This window comes from Artemia franciscana, chromosome 9 (assembly GCF_032884065.1).
Source record: "Artemia franciscana chromosome 9, ASM3288406v1, whole genome shotgun sequence".
Classification (NCBI taxonomy): domain Eukaryota; kingdom Metazoa; phylum Arthropoda; class Branchiopoda; order Anostraca; family Artemiidae; genus Artemia; species Artemia franciscana.
This window is the reverse complement of record NC_088871.1, coordinates 28,092,658-28,111,153: the sequence shown is the minus strand read 5'-3', so window position 1 is coordinate 28,111,153 and position 18,496 is coordinate 28,092,658. Positions and strand designations below refer to the sequence as shown.

General features: G+C 36.1%; 1 protein-coding gene across 1 annotated transcript in view; it reads right to left on the bottom strand.

Annotated features, from left to right (window-relative positions):
* LOC136031226 (protein O-mannosyltransferase 1-like) overlaps positions 1-9,690 on the bottom strand; it is a 50,357-nt gene extending 40,667 nt beyond the window's left edge. The window contains exons 1-5 of the mRNA XM_065710624.1: positions 9,668-9,690; positions 8,417-8,581; positions 6,469-6,614; positions 3,224-3,348; positions 2,411-2,590 (exon numbers count right to left, since the gene is read on the bottom strand). Of these exons, the coding sequence (XP_065566696.1) occupies positions 2,411-2,590; positions 3,224-3,348; positions 6,469-6,614; positions 8,417-8,563 (598 nt within the window). The 5' untranslated portion in view covers positions 8,564-8,581; positions 9,668-9,690. The remainder of the gene's footprint in view (positions 1-2,410; positions 2,591-3,223; positions 3,349-6,468; positions 6,615-8,416; positions 8,582-9,667) is intronic.
* Between the last annotated feature and the right edge of the window lie 8,806 nt (positions 9,691-18,496).

The following is an 18,496-nucleotide window of genomic DNA, read 5'->3' as shown; positions in this document are numbered from 1 at the left end:
TAACAAGCAATAATAGCATTAATAATAACATACAATTATGAACAATATTAACAATAATACTACCATTACTGCTAACAACTCCCTGCAGCACCAAGTCACCTGAGGCCAACACAACTACACACGCACCTCCTCCATCCTAATCTATCCAAAGCCTCCCTCTTCACATATCCTCCTACCCTATTCAGGGGCGACCTACTTTTCGTTTGGCCCTAGACAGTTGCTCAACAAGGACGACCTTGGGTAATCTATCATCCTTTTTCGTAGAGCTTACTCTTAGAGACACGGTCAGTCAGTCGTGTACCCAAAACAATCCGTAGGCAATTTCTCTCGAAAAATATAGCAATTCATCTTTTGTTTTTCAGATTGCCAATGCTTCCATACCTGACCACTGCAATCACTGTAGCTTCCAATATTCTTCCTGGTTTGCAGACAAAGAAAAATAACAAATAATAATAATAATAACAACAGCCATATACATATACCGGGCAAGTTTACTGTTATGCAGTTAAACCACCAGAATAACAAAGTCAAAGTATAGATGACTGAAAATTGAAAGTATACGTGAAAGTCCCCGTTCTTATAACCAGTAAAACCATATATTACAGCTCAGGTGTAGCTTATTATTCAACGCATGGTGTCATCTTAAAAAGTAAAAAATTATTTTGCTTAAAACGTTTTCTGTTACATCCGTAACATATTTTGGTCGTGCGTGTGTAATATTAGAAAAGAACTAAAACATTTAAAAAATGATTGTCAATCGGCCTCTCCAGTCCCTCAACTTTAGGTTGATTCCCTTTAAAACTAACGAGCTGATAAATTCCATTTTACGAAGTCGGTAATTAGGATGTAAAAAGTGGATAAGCTTCAACTGAATCAACTGAATTTCAACTCACCTATACAAACAGCTTTTATTCAAATGAACAACTTTTCCAGCCGCAAATGAAAAAAAAAACTTGTAGTGTTTTTTCTAACTTTATTGTTCCTTGAAGAATTTAAACGGTCGTATCTGCACATGACTATAGACTTGTATTCTCTCTCTCCCTTTGAAATGTTACAAACGTTAATCTGTTACTCATAGCCTTAATCATGAACGGGTTCTAAAAGTTTCCTCATCCATCATAATACCCAAACCCTGTCAACGCGAACCCACTTGTCCACCTTTTTAAGCCTATTTGTTCTTCCTCCTAGTCTCAAAAACCATAATGCCACGCTGTATCACATTCGTCCCTAAACATATACGCAATTCATAAACATAAACAGCTATTCCGGAAATTATTTTGGAGCTGTCCTTAGCTGAGTTTATTCATTTGAGGTTTCCTCGATTCTGCCCATGAGTCCACAGCTACTAACCGAGTATTAGGAGGGATTTCAGTGGATCTTTCCATGAGTGTAGGAAGGGGGGTATCTCAAAAAGTGTATTTTAGGCCCAACTTTAAAATTTTCAATGTGACGTTTATGAAAGAGCATGAGGAGGAGAGGATAATCATCCCCCCAACCTCCTTCATCAAGAGGAATACAGTTGGACAATACATCACCCCTTTTTGCTGTCATCTAAGCTCGATCGCAATCCATTTTTTTGGCACACAGGAGCCAGAGCTCTAGGAATACCAGAGCTGCAATAGGGGCACTGCAGATGACAGTTCCTCTTTTACTAAAGGAATATTGTGACTGCCGCATAGAAGGCTACGTTCACATGTTTAATTACAGAGAAGGGGGAGGATGGAGCCGTGCAAATCTACCAATGACGGATGTTTGCGAAAAACTACACTAAAAAAATAAAAATAATAGGATAGTCCTCTCCACATCTAAGAATGCGCCAGATATGACATTAAAATGAGCAGAAAGGAAATACAGATAACATTTTTTTTTTTAAATAAAAGTAACAGGTAACGATAAAGTTTAAACCAAAAGAAATGTTTATGAAAGGGGCTCTTGTCATTCTCGACTTCCCAATCTTCACGGTAAAGTTTAATTATTAGACTTTAGATGTCAAAATTATTGCTGGTCGATAAATGCAAGTGTTTATTTACCAATTGCTTTCCAAAATCTTGCAACTGAAAGTTTAAAGCAATTGTGAATGCTTCCCAAGGCATTGTGATAAAAAAAAGAAACTTTCTCGCTGTTTGTGCATATGTGCATTCATCATTAGAGCATAGAAAAAAAAAGAAGTCAAACTTGAGTTTGGAAAGTCAATGGTTGAGCAGGGAGGCAGAGCGTGGGAATAGTAACCCTCATCAATAGGATTATTTCTGCTCGTATTTTCTTAGATTTTGTATTGCATTTTCTTTCATAATTTCTGTGAAAGCAATATCATTATCAAAATAGATACTTCATTTTGATACTTTTTATTAACGTCTATCCAGATATTTAGATATTGAATACTACACACCACTGACATTAGTTAACATACCGAATGCAAACAGGAATGCAGTTAAAGCAGCCGTCCACTGATGAAACCCAAGGAGCAACATGATCTGGTAAGCTAATGGAACAACCAATGAACCACAAAGGGCCGGGACCATCCTCATCGCAAATACTGGAACTGACTCATTATAGGCGTTGCCAATTTTTTCAAATTTATACTCCGTAGCTAAAAAAAAACAAAAAATAAGTGGGTACTGACAAATTAAAGTAGTCACTTACACTTTCTTTCTAGACTAAACTGAATAAAAAAATGTGTTGCAGATTTTGTGTTAGCGGAATTAGCTGAATTTGTGTTAGCGGAATTTGTGTTAGCTGAAGTTAGCGGAATGCCACCTAATATAATCATCTAAAACAGCAAGATTATCTCAACATTTTTATTTTTTAAGAATGGCTCTAATACGAAGTCCATACCAGCACACAGAAGCTACATAGATGAGAAGAGAATTTACAAGGAGAATTATCAGAGAGACATAAACACTGAATTATTCAATTCGAATGCTAGTCTATAAAAGAGCTTTTTGTGGAGTGTTAGACTTATCCAGATATGTTTACCCCCTCCCCCTCTGAAAAAATTTAAGAATAAGTACACCTATTATAATAGATGTAATTCAATAATTATTTAGTCTAGGAATGGTTTACCTTTAAATCACAAATTTCTATTCGAATCAACAAACTTTACAAGTTTTAATTTTTCATGTTTAATTTTTAGGTTAAACATAAATGATGAAACGAAATACGAATGATATCTTAATCAAAGATATAACTTTCAGGCCACATTTGACACTTTCATGTATCTTACCATTAAAGCCAGCTAGATAGCCAGCAAGAGCCAACATCTGCTTCCCAAGCGGTGGATGAGAATCGAAGAAAAATGTCTTTTTCAAATATAAACCAGCATAACGACCATAATGCAGCTCATCAAACCTAAAAAAAAGAAAAAAGTAACAAGAATGCAAGACGACCTCCGAAGTTCCAAGGGCCTGCTAATCGAGCCCTAAATGAGTAACCCCTCACAATATGTAGCAACGAAAAAAGTGGAGGTTGTCCTTTCAGGGGGTGCAGTCAAGCATGGTAAGGTACTGACTATGAATATAAATTCTGAATTTTCAAGATGTGTATTTTTTATCGGGGAGGGAGAAATGTTATATGTTTTCTCAATAGATTTCCAGATGGTAGAAAAAAAAATTTGGAGCACTAATTTCCAAACGAAAAAAGTTTCTTCATTCCAGAAGATTAATAACGTCACAACGACTTTTATGACTACGACTTTTCCGAAGAAACAAAATAATTTTAATATTGTGACCCAATAGAAAATACCTTCAAACTCATGCTCTGAAACGTACAAACAAAAATTGGACATGGGGATGATCAAGAAATTTCACACACTACATTTCAAAAGGCACAAGAGAGGTTTTCGAAATAGCATCGCACTTTATTATCCTGACTAGACTAAGTTTCAAAAATGTGATAAACTTAATTATTAAGATTTAGGTCTTCTTAAGTCTTGAAGCAAATAAGACAGTAGCAGTTGTCCAGTAAGTTGCAAGATCCTGGGTTAAAGACCAAAGCTCCCCCATTGCTTTCTTTGCCGTATCAGCCTCCTTTTCTAGAAAGGGACCTGGTGTGGTCTGCTACCTACCACCTCTCGACCGGCTAGGTAGTTTCCAGGTCCACGCATGAAAAGGTAGAATTTTTTTCGTCATTTACGTCATACAGCCCAATACTTCCAACGTCTTTAGTGAATCTCCTCGGTTATCAACTGTTCTTTTTCCGTTACTTTAATCTCTGAATCCCTACTCTTTCATAATAATAATGAGCTATGAGTATTCTTCTTAGGCAGTTATTTTCACATTCAAGAAGCATTTTATGAAGTATTTTATGAAGAAAATTTCAATGAAGCTTCACTTGTGGTCAATAGCCCAAATAAAATAATTTATAATTATAAAAAGTTTTTTATAAGTGGTTAAGAAATAAACAAACAAAACAAGAAACCATAGAAATTATAGTGAAAGCTTCTTAGGAGAAAAAGTAACAGAAACACCTGGACTCATTTAAACTACTTCTGAAAGAACTGCCAAGAGGAGGAGCAGTATAATTTGTTTCGGGGAGGCAGAGGTTTGGAAAAAAGGTTCCTTGAAATAAAACTTATATATTTCTGAATTTTGGAAAATTTATTGCTTTTGCATACCCTCCGGGCTGGAAACCCTCCGGGACATTCAATTTATTATTTTTTTTTTTAGTGCATCCTATATTTCATTATAATCAGAATTATTAAAGAAATGCATCTCTAATTCATAAAGAAATATGGTCAGTCCGTTATTTGACGCCCGATATTGATTCAAAAGGCGAATTTGTTTATTATTTGGTCGCCTGAAAACTAAGGATAGGCTTTTCCAGCAACAAGAATAGATTTTTAGATCACCAGGTAATTAATGGTTTTCACAAAAAACTCCTTTTTTCGACAAGTCAAGAGTTTGTGAACATTTTTAAGTTCTTACTCTAAAAGAGGATTATAATTTGCAATTAAAAAAGAAACAAGGGGGCCTTAAAAAAATGGTGAATGATTTATAAAATATAAATATTACATGTAAAATAGAAATCACATAAGTCTGGGGGGGGGGGGGGGGCTTTGTAAGTACCTGACACTTGTATTGAAAGTGCTAGTGACAGTGGAATTTAAAGTTCCCATGGAGTCGATTCAGTTGCTAGTTGTTAAATATAAGGACCCACCTTCCTGTTACCTTATTCATTTTATCTAGAGGCATTTAAGCCCGAACCCCTTTATATCTGTCACGAGAAACTGTGCATGAGTTTTGGCTCAATCCACCTTCTCCATCACATCAACAGGAAAATCATTTCGTCTCCTTTTCTCCCTCTTAGATCCTGATTTCCCAGAGAAGCAGCTGTGAAAGTTCCTAAATTGACACCGGTTTCCTCCAGTTCACACCGCTATTCGCGAAGCTTTGTGCCAAGTTTTGTTCGTGTTTTTAATAATTAGTAATTTTTAATGTCTTGAGCAATTTTAATTATCATAGTATATGTTGCATTATTATATTTTCTTTTTCTTAAAAATCCCATGTTTGGGCCATTTGATTTGATTCTTAAGTCTTGCGTAAAATAATTCCCATGGAGTCTTATGTTTTTATTATGTAAAATTTTTGTAGCTAGCCAAGTTTTTATGTTACTGATTGAGTTATGGGCACAAACTTTGGCAGGAGGAGGGGCTAAAGACGCCACTAAATCCTAAAATCAAATGTCCTGAGGAGGAACCCCCGCACAAAAAAAGCTTGATTTATTCCATAGGAAGCACAATTACTCATTTTTAACATACTGGAATCAGATTGGGTTAAATATGACAAAACCACGCCCACTCTATATATACAGAAAAAAAGGGTCTCAACTTGGAAGAAAGGTTAAAACGGCAATGCACTTTACATTTCTCACCGTGGTGCTGATCTCCGTTTCACGGCCCTTCAGCCAGGAAGTGCAATGGGGACCAGCCATCCTGTGCTTTCACACACCCTTCCTATTTACCTTCCCTAGATTTCTCCAGGTATCCATTTAGGGGTCGGTCGAATCTGGCAGAGGTTACAGAGTCAAATCACTGACCTCGTCCCAAACCGAATAATCAGTGACACCAGGACTCGAACCCCTGTCCTCACAGACAAAGGGTATCAAGTCTAGTGTGCTACAATCAGCTAGAATGACACTTATAAGTAGATCTTTATTAGTTTAGGACGAGTATGTTTCAATCACTACAAAATAGGACATTCAATGACGTCTATTTGATAGGTTTTGCTTCTCAGCATCCAAACTATTCCTATTTTTCTGTCCATGCATTGCATATGAGTCAACTCACATAGACAGGCAGAACACTACGTCAGAACAGAACTCAGCAATTTCTTTCATCAAAGAATCATAAAAAAGAAATTCGAAGAAAAACAGTAGAAACCCCAACTCAACGAAAAAAACTTAGATGCTGCCCAGTTACAACATTTTTTTTTAGATAATAAGAATAAATAGCTCAAGAAAAATAAAACTTACACTATGCTGTTTGGCTCAGATAGTCGATAGAAACGTAGCCCTGCTGCAATGGCAAATAATAGAAGCATCATGACACCTGGCCGCCATATTGTTGAGAGTGGCACTTCTTTTGAGTCTCTTCTTTTCAATTTTTCTTTTCCGTGCTCCTGAAAAAAATAGAAAAGGGAAGAATGAGCCACTCATTCATTGAACAACTTGAAATATTTCAAAGCAAAATAACAATACTTCAAGCATGCCTGCACAGGAGAACCAGGAGAAGAGAATCCGCCCTATTCAGGAAACCGTGTTAAGAAATTCAGGAGCGTAAGAAACCTCACTACTCAGGAAACCGTGCTAAGAAACATGAAAATCAGCATATTTTGGATATAAATCTACTCCCTAAATCATTAGGCCTATATCCCCCTCCCCACGAAATCAAATATATTACAACATTTGTCGAATGATAAAGCATGAAGCTTGAAAATAATAGAGCATATGCAGTTAAAAGGGACTACGATAATTAAAAATAGAATTAAATATCAACATTAAAACTTTTTTAATGTTTTTAATGTTAAAGTTAGCATAAAACTTTTCTTATACCTGGCCATTTATAAATAAGGACTGATTAATGGGCCTTCCCTTGGAGGGCAACTTTGGTTTAAGTTGCAGGAGGGGAGGAAATAGTTCCTGGGTCACCGAGATAATTAAAACCTTTTGGCCAAACCTGACGTAAAGGGTATCATATCTATCACGTAGGGTGTCCACCTTCTATAAACAATAAGCATACGTCGTTTGTGCTTCTATATAGTCTTTAGAGCTCTTTTTTGAACTACTTCGATTTTGTTCACATTCCAATAAAAGGCAAGCAAAAGATATTTAAATACGAAGAACATGGTTTAGTGGGCATCAAAATTTTGAAAAAAAGACTTGGGTAGAGTAAGGAATAGGTTAGCCTACTATTACTAAGAAGTCTAATTTGAAAAGTAGTTAATCTGGGAAGTATAGGAATTAAAAAAGATGGGGTTGAGGAAATTAAATGTTAGAATTAAAGACTTATTTGTATTAAGTTTCATCTTGCTAGACAATACTTTATTGGAAATGTCACCAAGAATATCAAATGCAGAGCTTTTTATAGCTCCCTTACTTTATTTTTATAGCTTCATTTACAGAGTAGATTCACAGTAATCTACTCTACGAATCACAATAATGATCAACATGAAATTAACGCAAAATTTACCAATAACCACAATAGGATCCAAAGCCAATTGAAATTTGAAAGTGTGATAGTCTACTATTCTCATAATCAAGGAAGAAAGTGATGTGTTTTGGTGGAATTAGTTTTGTCATCCAAATGACAATAAAAAAAGAAGTGTTTACATTACTCCAATCAATCATACCCTTCACAGGACAAACAAAAAGCACTTTCAAATAAATTAAGCACACTAACCAGAAAAAGGTGTTTATTTTAACTTGTCTCTCAATGTGTGTTAAATCTACTCTGCAAAAGGATTACAACTGAGATCAAAATACAATAAAAACACACATAAGATTTTTTTTTTTTACTCAATAATGACAATAAAAACAACAATTAGAAATATTAAAGCATAATTTAACAGTAATAAATCCTATTAGAATTGAAAAATGTTTTCAATTCCAAAATTAATTTTAAAATTGAAATTGATTGCATACAGAAGTTTCTTTCATCTCCTTTTTATAACATATAAATCAACATGTGCCAGTATTAAAAAAAGCTAAGATTAAGCTTCATTTTGAAAGGTAAAAAACTCACTATCAGCTACTACAGAATAACAAAGCCGTTTATTTATTTTAAAACCTGTTCTGTGGGCTTTTTTGTGCATTCCCTATACTCTGCAGTCTAGCCTACTTTATGGGCAAGTTGTATACTCTTACAAATCAAAGTATGTTTTTTTTTTTTTTTACTTTTTATTTTTGCTTTTTTTTTCTTTACCTTTGCAGATACTTCTTTTATTTCTTCTGTTTTCTGCTCACTTAGAGCTGATTTTTCTGGTTCTGTTTTATTTCCCTTCCTTTTCCTGACTTCAGTTGCTTTGGGGCTTCCAGTTGCTTCTATGGGATTCTTTGTTACAATTGCCATGGAGATAATAAAATTGGTCTGAAAATAAAGAATAAGTAGCCCAAAGTTCACAAAGACTAGCTTTAGAAACCCCAATAGCAATGTTTTATTATCAACAGAATAGTTACTAGCCCCCAGAGGGAAATAAATGTGTTATTAAATAGTTTATAGGCTTGCTGTTAAAATACAAAAATGTCTTTCAAGCAGTATCTAAAATAATGGTGCACATAGTCTCAAAGGTGATTACTTCAATACAAAAGTAGCATAAAAGATGTAAAACAAGAAAAATCGAGAAGATGACGTGTTTTGGTCATTGGAAATTAAGAATTATCTGATCAAGCAAAAGGCACTCATATTCTGATTATGTTTTTGTTAGTGTTTGTTGGGGGTTCTGGTTCATAACATTCCTCCCAAGCTATCCTCATTTCCTTCTAAAATGCATAGACTCCTGACAAATGCCCATTGCCTAAGCTTCTCAGCCTTTTTAATACAAATCTCTCATTGAGCTATGTCAATCCCATCCTATCCCCTAGAGTCCAACAGTGCAATGAAACATATGGCACTGTCTTTTCCAGCGTGTTTGTCAAAGCAGATAGGCCACTTGTCAGGCCATTAGGCTGCAGCACTTCAGCCTGTGTAGAGCAGCAGCATGTTACAAGAGGGATATCACCCACCATTTGGCACCAGAAAAAAAGCTGGCTAAATAGTTAAACAAACGAGACTACAGCCAAGAGTGAAGAAGAAGATAGCCATTGTTGCTACCATAATATTACTATGATTATCAGACAACTATCAATGGAGACTCTCAGAGGCGTTGTTAAATAAGAATAATCCAATTTTATTGCCCTTCCCCAATAAGCACCTTTCTAAAATTTATCATAGAATTCGGGCTGGCTCAAATCAGCTATATTTTCAGGCGTGTTCATATCAGTTCCCTAATTCAAGTAGCTCAGTTCCCTCTTCCCCTCTTTGCGGGTATTGTAATTTAAAAAATGAGACAATTGACCATTGCCTATTTGAATGTAATATGCTGACGTCTGCACAGTATATCCTGCAATGTAAACTGTTAAAATGCTTCAAACACCCCAAAATCTCACAATCAGCTAAGATTCGATCTGACTATACCTGAACACAGAGCTCAGAAATCAGTGTTTATCTTCTTATATTTCAACTCCCAGAATCAAAAGATCTGCTGAAAGAAATCTGAGCAGATTCAAGATGAATAGGAAGCAACCAAATCAGTAGCTCTGTTCATCTCACACAGTAATTCAAAAGGAAAAGGGCTGGATAGTCTCAACTGAAAAGCCCTTGTTTGCTGAAACAGAGAAGAATATTAACATTTCAACAGAATATTGACTGTATTTTAAAGCTAATTCAAGGTGCAATTCCAGATGCCAGCAAGTAGAAACATAGTTTTAACTGTAAAAAGATGACTTGCACCATACAAAAGTTCAAGAAACATATATCATTGCAAACTGGAAACAGCAGAAATTTTGAAACTTCCAACTTAAACAATAACAATCTAACTCGTACATAAACAATGTTGCCATGTAATTTTTAATTTCCTTAAAGTAAAGGTCATTATGTGCCAAATAGCAACCATCTAAAAAACAGCCTAAACCTGCTAAAAACTAAGAAAAATTGGTATAAATTAAACCCAAATAAAAAATGAACACTTTTTGGTCCCACTTTTTGAGGGTCTATGTCCCCAGCCTAAACATCTTTTGTACATGAGGGCTCCTTTGGCCTAAGAACTTGTGGGTGTATGTTTCAAGCTATTGGGAGAAGTTTTGACTCTTTAGTGGAACAAATACTTATTTTTCTTGTGTGTATGGGTCAGCAGCACCAATTCATGAAAATTTAGCAGGAAGGGAGCAAAATATACTTTTCAAAGTCTAGGGGGGGGGCAAAATTGTCGTTTCTTCATTGAAATAAAAAAAATAATCATTTTTTAAAGACAACACCCAAAAAAGAGGCTTTTCATTATCAAGGGGGGGGGCAAAGATCTAGGGAACCTGTACCACTCCCCATTGATTGGAGTCCTCTAGATCCAAAGACTTAAGGATAAAAGTTTCGAGACAATAAAAAACCAAACAGTTTTTGGTTCTTTTTTTATGGAAAAGTGTCCTCAAACTGTTCCTTTTATATTAGATTATCCTTGATTCAAGGACTTGTGCCTACAACTTAAAAAATAATAAGGAGCAACAAGTTTTTTACCCATTTATAGACCCCTGATACTTTTCGCCTTCCCAACAAAATGTTTACTCCCCTTAACAAAAATTAACAATACTTGGAAGGTTCAAGCCAATTGAAAAAAAAAGATTTTAACCCTTTTTTAGGAGAAAATAACTTTATTTTACTTTTTCTTTTTGGAATTAGGGTCCCCAAGGTTTAATTACTTAAGGACATTAGTTATGAGACAATTAAAAAAATTGCTACCCCTTTTCTGCTCCCATTTTTGAGGGGCTCATGACCAAAACTGAAATTATCTTTGTTCATTACAGTCCACCTGGCCCAAGGACTTAGTTTTAAGTTTCAAGCCATTTGAAACAAGTGAAACACGTTTTTTGAGGCCCTCTCCCACCTATGGCTGTAACTTTCAAACTGATGAGGAATAAACATTTTTAGGCTTCCTAAGCCCCCCCCCCCCTCACCCCCAACAAAATGTGTTCCTCTTGACCCAAGGAACAATCCCTGAAAGTCTCAAGCTGATCTGAAACCCAAGATCAAACAACATTCTAATCCTACTATAGAACCACATTTGTCAGCAATTAGCAATATACATAATTTATTACCCGTGCAGCTCTGGGGACCAAGTCATCCCTAGAGGCATACTTATCACACCTCTCAACTATTCTATACAAAATGGCTAGCTAAAATTTGGTCTATTATTATGGTGGGTTGTAGTGGGGGGGTTAGCAAAAATGGGCATGGGAGAGGGTGGTTGCCCAGTAATCACTTTAGCCCTTAAGCCAACACTAGAGAATTGCTTCTGAATGGGAAGATATTTGTATTTTTCTTAACTTTTTACTACTAATAATAGCTCAGTGCAGCACCAAGACATCTGAGGCCAACACAGCTGCACACACTCCTCTGTCCATCCCCATCTATTCAAAGCTTCCCTTTTTACACCCCCCACAAGAAGTGTCAAGTTCCTTTAAATCCTTTCTCACAACCTCTTCCCACCACTATTGGGTACAGCCTGATTTTTGTTTGGCCCTAGATTGGTGTTAAAAAAGGATGATGTCTGGCAATCTGTCATCCTTTGTCTGCAGAATATGTCCTAGCCATCTCAACCTTTTTCTCATTATATTCGCCCATGAAAGTGGAGTAGAATCATGGTCTCCATACATCATACTCTTTCAAATACAGTCAGTCATACAAGTACCCAAATGGATCTGAAGACAACTCCTCTTTAAAAATCTAACAAAAATCTAACTCTTAAAATCTCCCCAAAGCACCAGCACTTCTTCAGAAGGATCAGCATTTATCAAAATATTAGTGATTACAACAAGGGCATCAGCACATCCTGATCCTTGCTTAAAACCAAACTGATGTAGAGGAGTATACATGTTTCAACAGGACATATTATAGAAAAGAAGGTTTCCAAACCAGGAAGAAACCTGAAAACCATATTCCAATCTTATTTTGGATGTGTGGAGTTTTTAATGAAAAGATTTTTATTATGCACAGCAAGAAGCTTGGAAAACTTTCTCTTTGTGAATATCCTTATCCTATTGATAAGCCCAAAATTTGGATGACCACATTCTTTTCACACAGAAAACCATAATTTGTTTGAGTACATCAAGTTTAAAGATTGAAGTTTGGTGATGATTCAGGAATGAATCATTTCCAAATTTGATGCAAAGGAACTGCTTGTTTTTTTCTGCAAAATGGGGAGCAAGACATACATCAACACAGTACAAATCTAAACAGGTCTGGATCCCATTTCCTGGGAATTTCCAAAGGGGGTTAAATAGCAAATGCATTTTTATTTAGAATAACGTCAATGATTCAGTGAATAAGGCTTGGTTGGATTTTTCACCAATCATGACAAGATTGAGGTGCTTAGGGACCATATGGAATATTTTAGTAGCCTGGAAAAGGCACTGGAATTGAACCTGTTATTAGTAAATGGTCAGATAACTTAAAATCAGCTGAAATACTTGGTACATCACCTTTAGAAGAAACTGCAATGTGATTCAAGTTAGATGTTTGCAAGGGTACATAGATAGATATAAATTACCTTATCTTAAGATAGTCTATACAAAATCATATGATTAATCTATTTCAAACCACCAAACAGGCCCTTGACAAGTACTGAAGTTCTACTCTGATAATGCACCCAACCCCCTCAAATGGTCCCAGCTACAGCATTAAATAATCTATGTCTCTATTGTTTTTAATCTTATAATGAGTGCGTACCTAATAGCTGTATTCTTGACCTGTCAAAAGTATTACTTGATTGAAAATGAACTGTTCTTTAAGAACACAGACAGCAATGGAAGGACACATAATAGCCTGATCCAATTAATAGAAATATACTGTATATTACCAGAATCCACATAGGGCTGACTACCTAATTAAGTTCAAAGCTGCAAAGGGACAAAGTTCAAGCACTGTCCAGAAAATTGATAGGTAATTACAAGGAGGTCATTACTACAACCTCAAAAACCAACCAATCCAGTCAAATGACCCCCCTAAAATTGTTGATGCCTTGAATCAACAGTTTACATCAGTATTCACATCTACAGACACTGCCCCCCTCCCAACCCTACCACACTACATAATTAACACTCACATGTCTCCAATTATACTGGATGAGGCTGAGTTTGCATCTTGCCTTAAAAAGCTTAATCCGAAGAAGTCTGTTGGGCCAGATCTCATTTACCCACAACTCTTAAGCCAAAGTCCAAGCATTTTACTCTCTAGTAAATTCTTTTTTCTGATGCAGCAACTTGGTAAAGACAAAGGTGTCAGTTTTCTTTGTTGCTTCAACTAAACAAACATGAGAAGGATGGACTTAAGGGGTTTCTCCCTCAAAATTATGATGATTGCATTGTTATTCTTTGTAATTTGGCAAGTAAATAGGAAGATTTATTTGCAAAAGAACTATTATTGGAGGAGAAAATTTGAGAAATTATTATTTGAGGAGAAGTTTTTTGGGGGAGGGGGAGGGGTTCAACTCTTATGCAAGAAATACTAGGAAAAGACAGGAAAATTAAGCATTTTGCAAAGTCTGGGGGGGCGAATCACTCCCCTGCGCGCATGCCTGTGGTCTGGCCATCATTATTTGCCAGGGTGCGCTATAGAACTTGTGGAAATTGCAAATAAAAAGTACATGTTTTTGGGTTTTTACTTCATGCAGACCTATTTACACCAATAAAATTTTGATTATTGCTTGTAGCAAAGTGGCCAATTTACTCTGTTTTATTTATCTATGCAGGCCCATAAAAAGAATTCTAAAGCTTGAGTGCTGCTTGTGTATTTGTATATCTGAATTACTCCTGTACAATCAAAGTGGTTAGTCCCTTGGTCTAATTTATGCATTCTCATGTGCTCTAATTACAGCTACATCAAGTCTTTTGAGGGAAATTTTTGACTTTGGAATATAAATATGTGAAGTATTTGAAGGGACTGCAGCCAACTGGTATATATCATAGCAATAAGTTTCTGATTGCTGAATAAAATATTTTTTGGTCTATTTTTTGATATCTTACAACAACAGTGTCAAGTGTAGCAATCTAGAATGCAAACCCAAAATAGGTTTTATAATTATTTTGGAATTATATTCACCAGATTTTTTCTATTTAATTTTTTCTATAAGAGCCAAGAGCCCATATGGCACTTCTGACAAGGTCAGAACCTAAAATTAGACTTAGTATTAGAGTCATTGATTTCATCATCCTAGCACATCAAGAAGCACTGAACTCACCAAAGCAATAGAAATCCCTTTAACTCCTCCAAAGAGATTAAATCCAGTCTGCTTATGTCAACCATGTATCTATAACTTGTTCTTATTCTCAAACTTACTGAAGTACTATAAATCCCTCTCTCCAGCCACCCCCAGATGGTCAAATTGGGGAAACAACTGTTATCAAGTCAATTTGTGCAGGTCCCTGACATGCCTACCAATTTTCATTGTCCTGGCACATCCAAAAGCACCAAACTCACCAAAGCACTGGAAATCCCCCTGGCTCCCCCAAAGAGAGGGGATCTGGTCCAGTTATGTCAATTATGTAGAACTTGTGTTAATTCTCCCCACCAAGTTTCATCCCAATCTCTCTACTCTAAGCATTCTCCAAGATTTCCAGTTTCCCCCTCCAACTCCCCCCAATATTACCAGATCTGGTCATGATTTAAAATAAGAGCTTTGAGACACGAGGTCCTTCTAAATATCAAGTTTCATTAAGATCCAATCACCTGTTTGTAAGTTAAAAACACCTCATTTTTTTAATTAACCAAATAACCCCCAACTCCCCCAAAGAGAGCAGATTTGGTCCAGCTATGTCAATCATGAATCTAGCACTTGTGCTTATTCTTTCCACCAAGTTTCATCCCAATCTCTCTACTCTAAGTGTTTTCTAAGATTTCTGGTCTCCCTCTCCAACTTCCCCAAGGTCACTAGAACTGGTCAGGATTTAAAATAAGAGCTCTGAGACATGAGGTCCTTCTAGATATTAAATTTCATTAAGATCCAATCACCTGTTTGTAAGTCAAAAATACCTCATTTTTCCAATTTTTTCAAATTACCCTCCCCCCAACCCCCACAAAGAGAGCAGATCCATTCCAATTATGTCAATCATGTATCTAGGACTAGTGGTTATTCTTCACACCAGGTTTCATCCAGATGTCTCCACTCTAAGCATTTTCCCAGATTTCTGGTTTCCCCCTTCAACTCCCCCCAATCTCACCAGATCCAGTTGGGATTTAGAATAAGAGCTCTGAGACATGAGATCCTTGTAAATATCAAATTCCATTAAGATCTGATCACCTGTTTGGGAGTTAAAGATACCTCATTTTTTCTAATTTTTCCAAATTAACCATCCCTCTACTCCCCCCAAGATGGTCGAATTGGGGAAACAGCTATTTCTTATTTAATCTGGTCTGGACTCTGATACACCTGCCAACTTTCACCATCCAAGCTTATCTGGAAGTGTCCAAACTGGCTAAACCAGGACCAACAGACATAAATTGTCATTGCTATATGTCCCTTGGTAAATACCAAGTGCCATAAAAACTGCCAAAATCACTAATTCAGGAACATCAGGCATACTCCAAATGTTTAACATGGGAGGTGTAGGAAGATTCCTTGAGAGCCCATCCTGCCTTAAAGGAAGCTCATGCCCAATTAGTATTGCTACTCTCAAGGCTCTTCCAAAGACTATTGATGCCAAGGTCAAACCATTGGACTGGAAAGTTCCCCATATCTTGCCAACACACAAAGGAGGTAACAGGCTTAAAGCTCCCAATTATTGGCCAATCTGCTGCTGCCTCTGCTGTCAGGAAAATCTTTGATGGCATTGTAAATGCTGCCATTCTCAAAGATCTGGCCACAAATAACCTTCTATCAAAACACCAACACAGATTCTGACCTGGTAGATCAGTTGAAACAAATCTGATTGACTCATACAATTACATAACTGGGTAAAATTCTAGTTAATACACTTTTTGCTATCTTGGAAAGGAGTTAGGTTAGGAAAATGAAACTTTTGGGGATGAATCTACAGACTAAAGTATCTCCTGGGAAGGTATTTTGAAGCAACTACCTCTACTCCTTCTCCCTCTAGAGGGCCTGACCTTTGATAACCTTTAAAAATATGTGTTATAAAAGTGAAACCTCACAAAATAGATCTTCTGCTTAATTGAAGTACAACAAAATTGTTTTCAGCTTCTTAACTTTGCTCAGTTCCATTTTATAAGGTTTTAAAGATATGCAAATACATTTCCTAAATTTTGAAAAAAAACCATTGAAATGGCTCAAAATTCTACTCAAATAACAGGAATCGCAATTTCAGAACTAAAGGCAGAGAAAAAGCAACTAGTAACTGAAAATTCAGGTAAAATGTTGTTTTGTCAAAATTTCAATAGGTATATACACCTTTCATGTAGGCAAATTTCAGGGCCCTCTAGAGAGAGAAGGAGTGGAGGTGGGTACTTTAAAATACCTTCCCGGGACATACTTTAGTCTGTAGTTTCATCCCTGAAAGTTTCATTTTCCTAACCTAAACCCTTTCCGAGATAGCAAAAAGTCAATTAACTAGAATTTTACCCATAACTGAGCTCTTTGGCCAAAGTCTCCTAGTTGATATGGTTCTGCTAGACTTCAATTCAATGTTATCAAATTCTAGTGAGAGAAAACCAATTTTCAAGAGTACCTCATATAGAGATTTGGGGGTTGTTGTAGATGAAGACCTTAGATACATCTGCCATACCTGCGCTGTAGTAGCATGTAGGCTGTAGTAAAGCATCAGTATGTTAACTTTATCTGATTTAGGCTGTCAGTAAAATTCAACAAATTTTTCTATGTTACAAAAGTTTTAATGAAAAACACTCCTTACTTTGTAATACACAGGAAATCATAGCTCACAAGTTTTGAAAGCAATTCCACTATATTTTACCCTCCCCCTAAAATGTGTAAATATATAGCCAAAATTGTACATTTCCCATTTCTTGGGTAATGGAATAGCACATGGGAAATGTATAATTTTGGCCATGTTTGCACAATAGGGGGGTCGGGACACCTGCTTTGCCACTATTGAGGTATATAGGGGCCTAAATAGACCTGATTCACAAAACTAAACCAAAAAAGACACCCTTGACAACCGTGGGGTTTAGGCAAAACTATGCAAAGAAAAATTACATAGGCTTAGAATAATTTTATGTAATGTCTTATCCGATCAAGAAAAAGCATGAGTGTAGTACCAGTACCTAAATCAGCTAACCAGTCAGAACCTGTCGGCCAAATAACGGTTCAACGAACTGAAAGTCCTTCTATTTCTTCAAAAAACAATTAATATGAGAAGTAATTATAAATCAATAAAGGTAGCGCTACTTGCACTTAGGAGGCACAGTGGATTGGTCTCTGCTTGGTAATACAAGATCTGGGACTCGATCCCAGCTGCCACACACAAAAGCAAGGACATGTGTAGTAAATAATTGTCATTAATCCACAGTCTAGACAAAGAAAATGTACAGCGGGCTAGCGTTCTATTTTTCTCACAGACATTCGAAACATAAATCGGGCTAGGATAGCTATGTAGGCAACAGTGGTTAATTTCGAGGTACAATTCTTTTTAATTAGCTCTTTCACTTCAATAGCTGTTTATCCAAAGTGCATGGTCCTAAAGTCTCACCAGTGAAAAGGTGAACTAAATGTCGTCAACACCGTCAGTAATTGGTTTGAAGAAAGTGTTTATTTTCACCGAATCTTCTGAAAAACGTCTGATCTGCCCTGAGAAAAATCACACACCGTGTTTTGTTGTTAAGTTTTACTAAAATATATGATTTTGTGTTTAAAGTTAACATCTTCACAAAACACTCGCTAAATTAAAAATAATACTAGTAGGATTTAGAGATTTCTTTGTTTTCTTTAGCACTTTTTAAGTCTAGATTACTAACGACTGATGAAGTCGTTCAATACTTGAAAAGACCAGGTCAAGTCCCTCTAAAACACTTAACAATTAGCATTATAAACTTGTTGCCGATATTTTCATAAAGTTGTAGATGAACATGAACAGTGCTTTATCAAAAACATAAAATCCGCTCCGACAAAAAAAAAACAGAAAACAAAAAATCATTAACTAATTTGTAGAAAGGAAAAGTCAAGTTCGTGTTCATAGTCGTAGAATTTCACGGTACGATCCGATTGTTAAAAAAATAGTGTAAGTCGTAAGACTTTTAGCACATCTCATTAAGCATCCATTTGACAATTCAGTAAAGGAGCCAATTAGT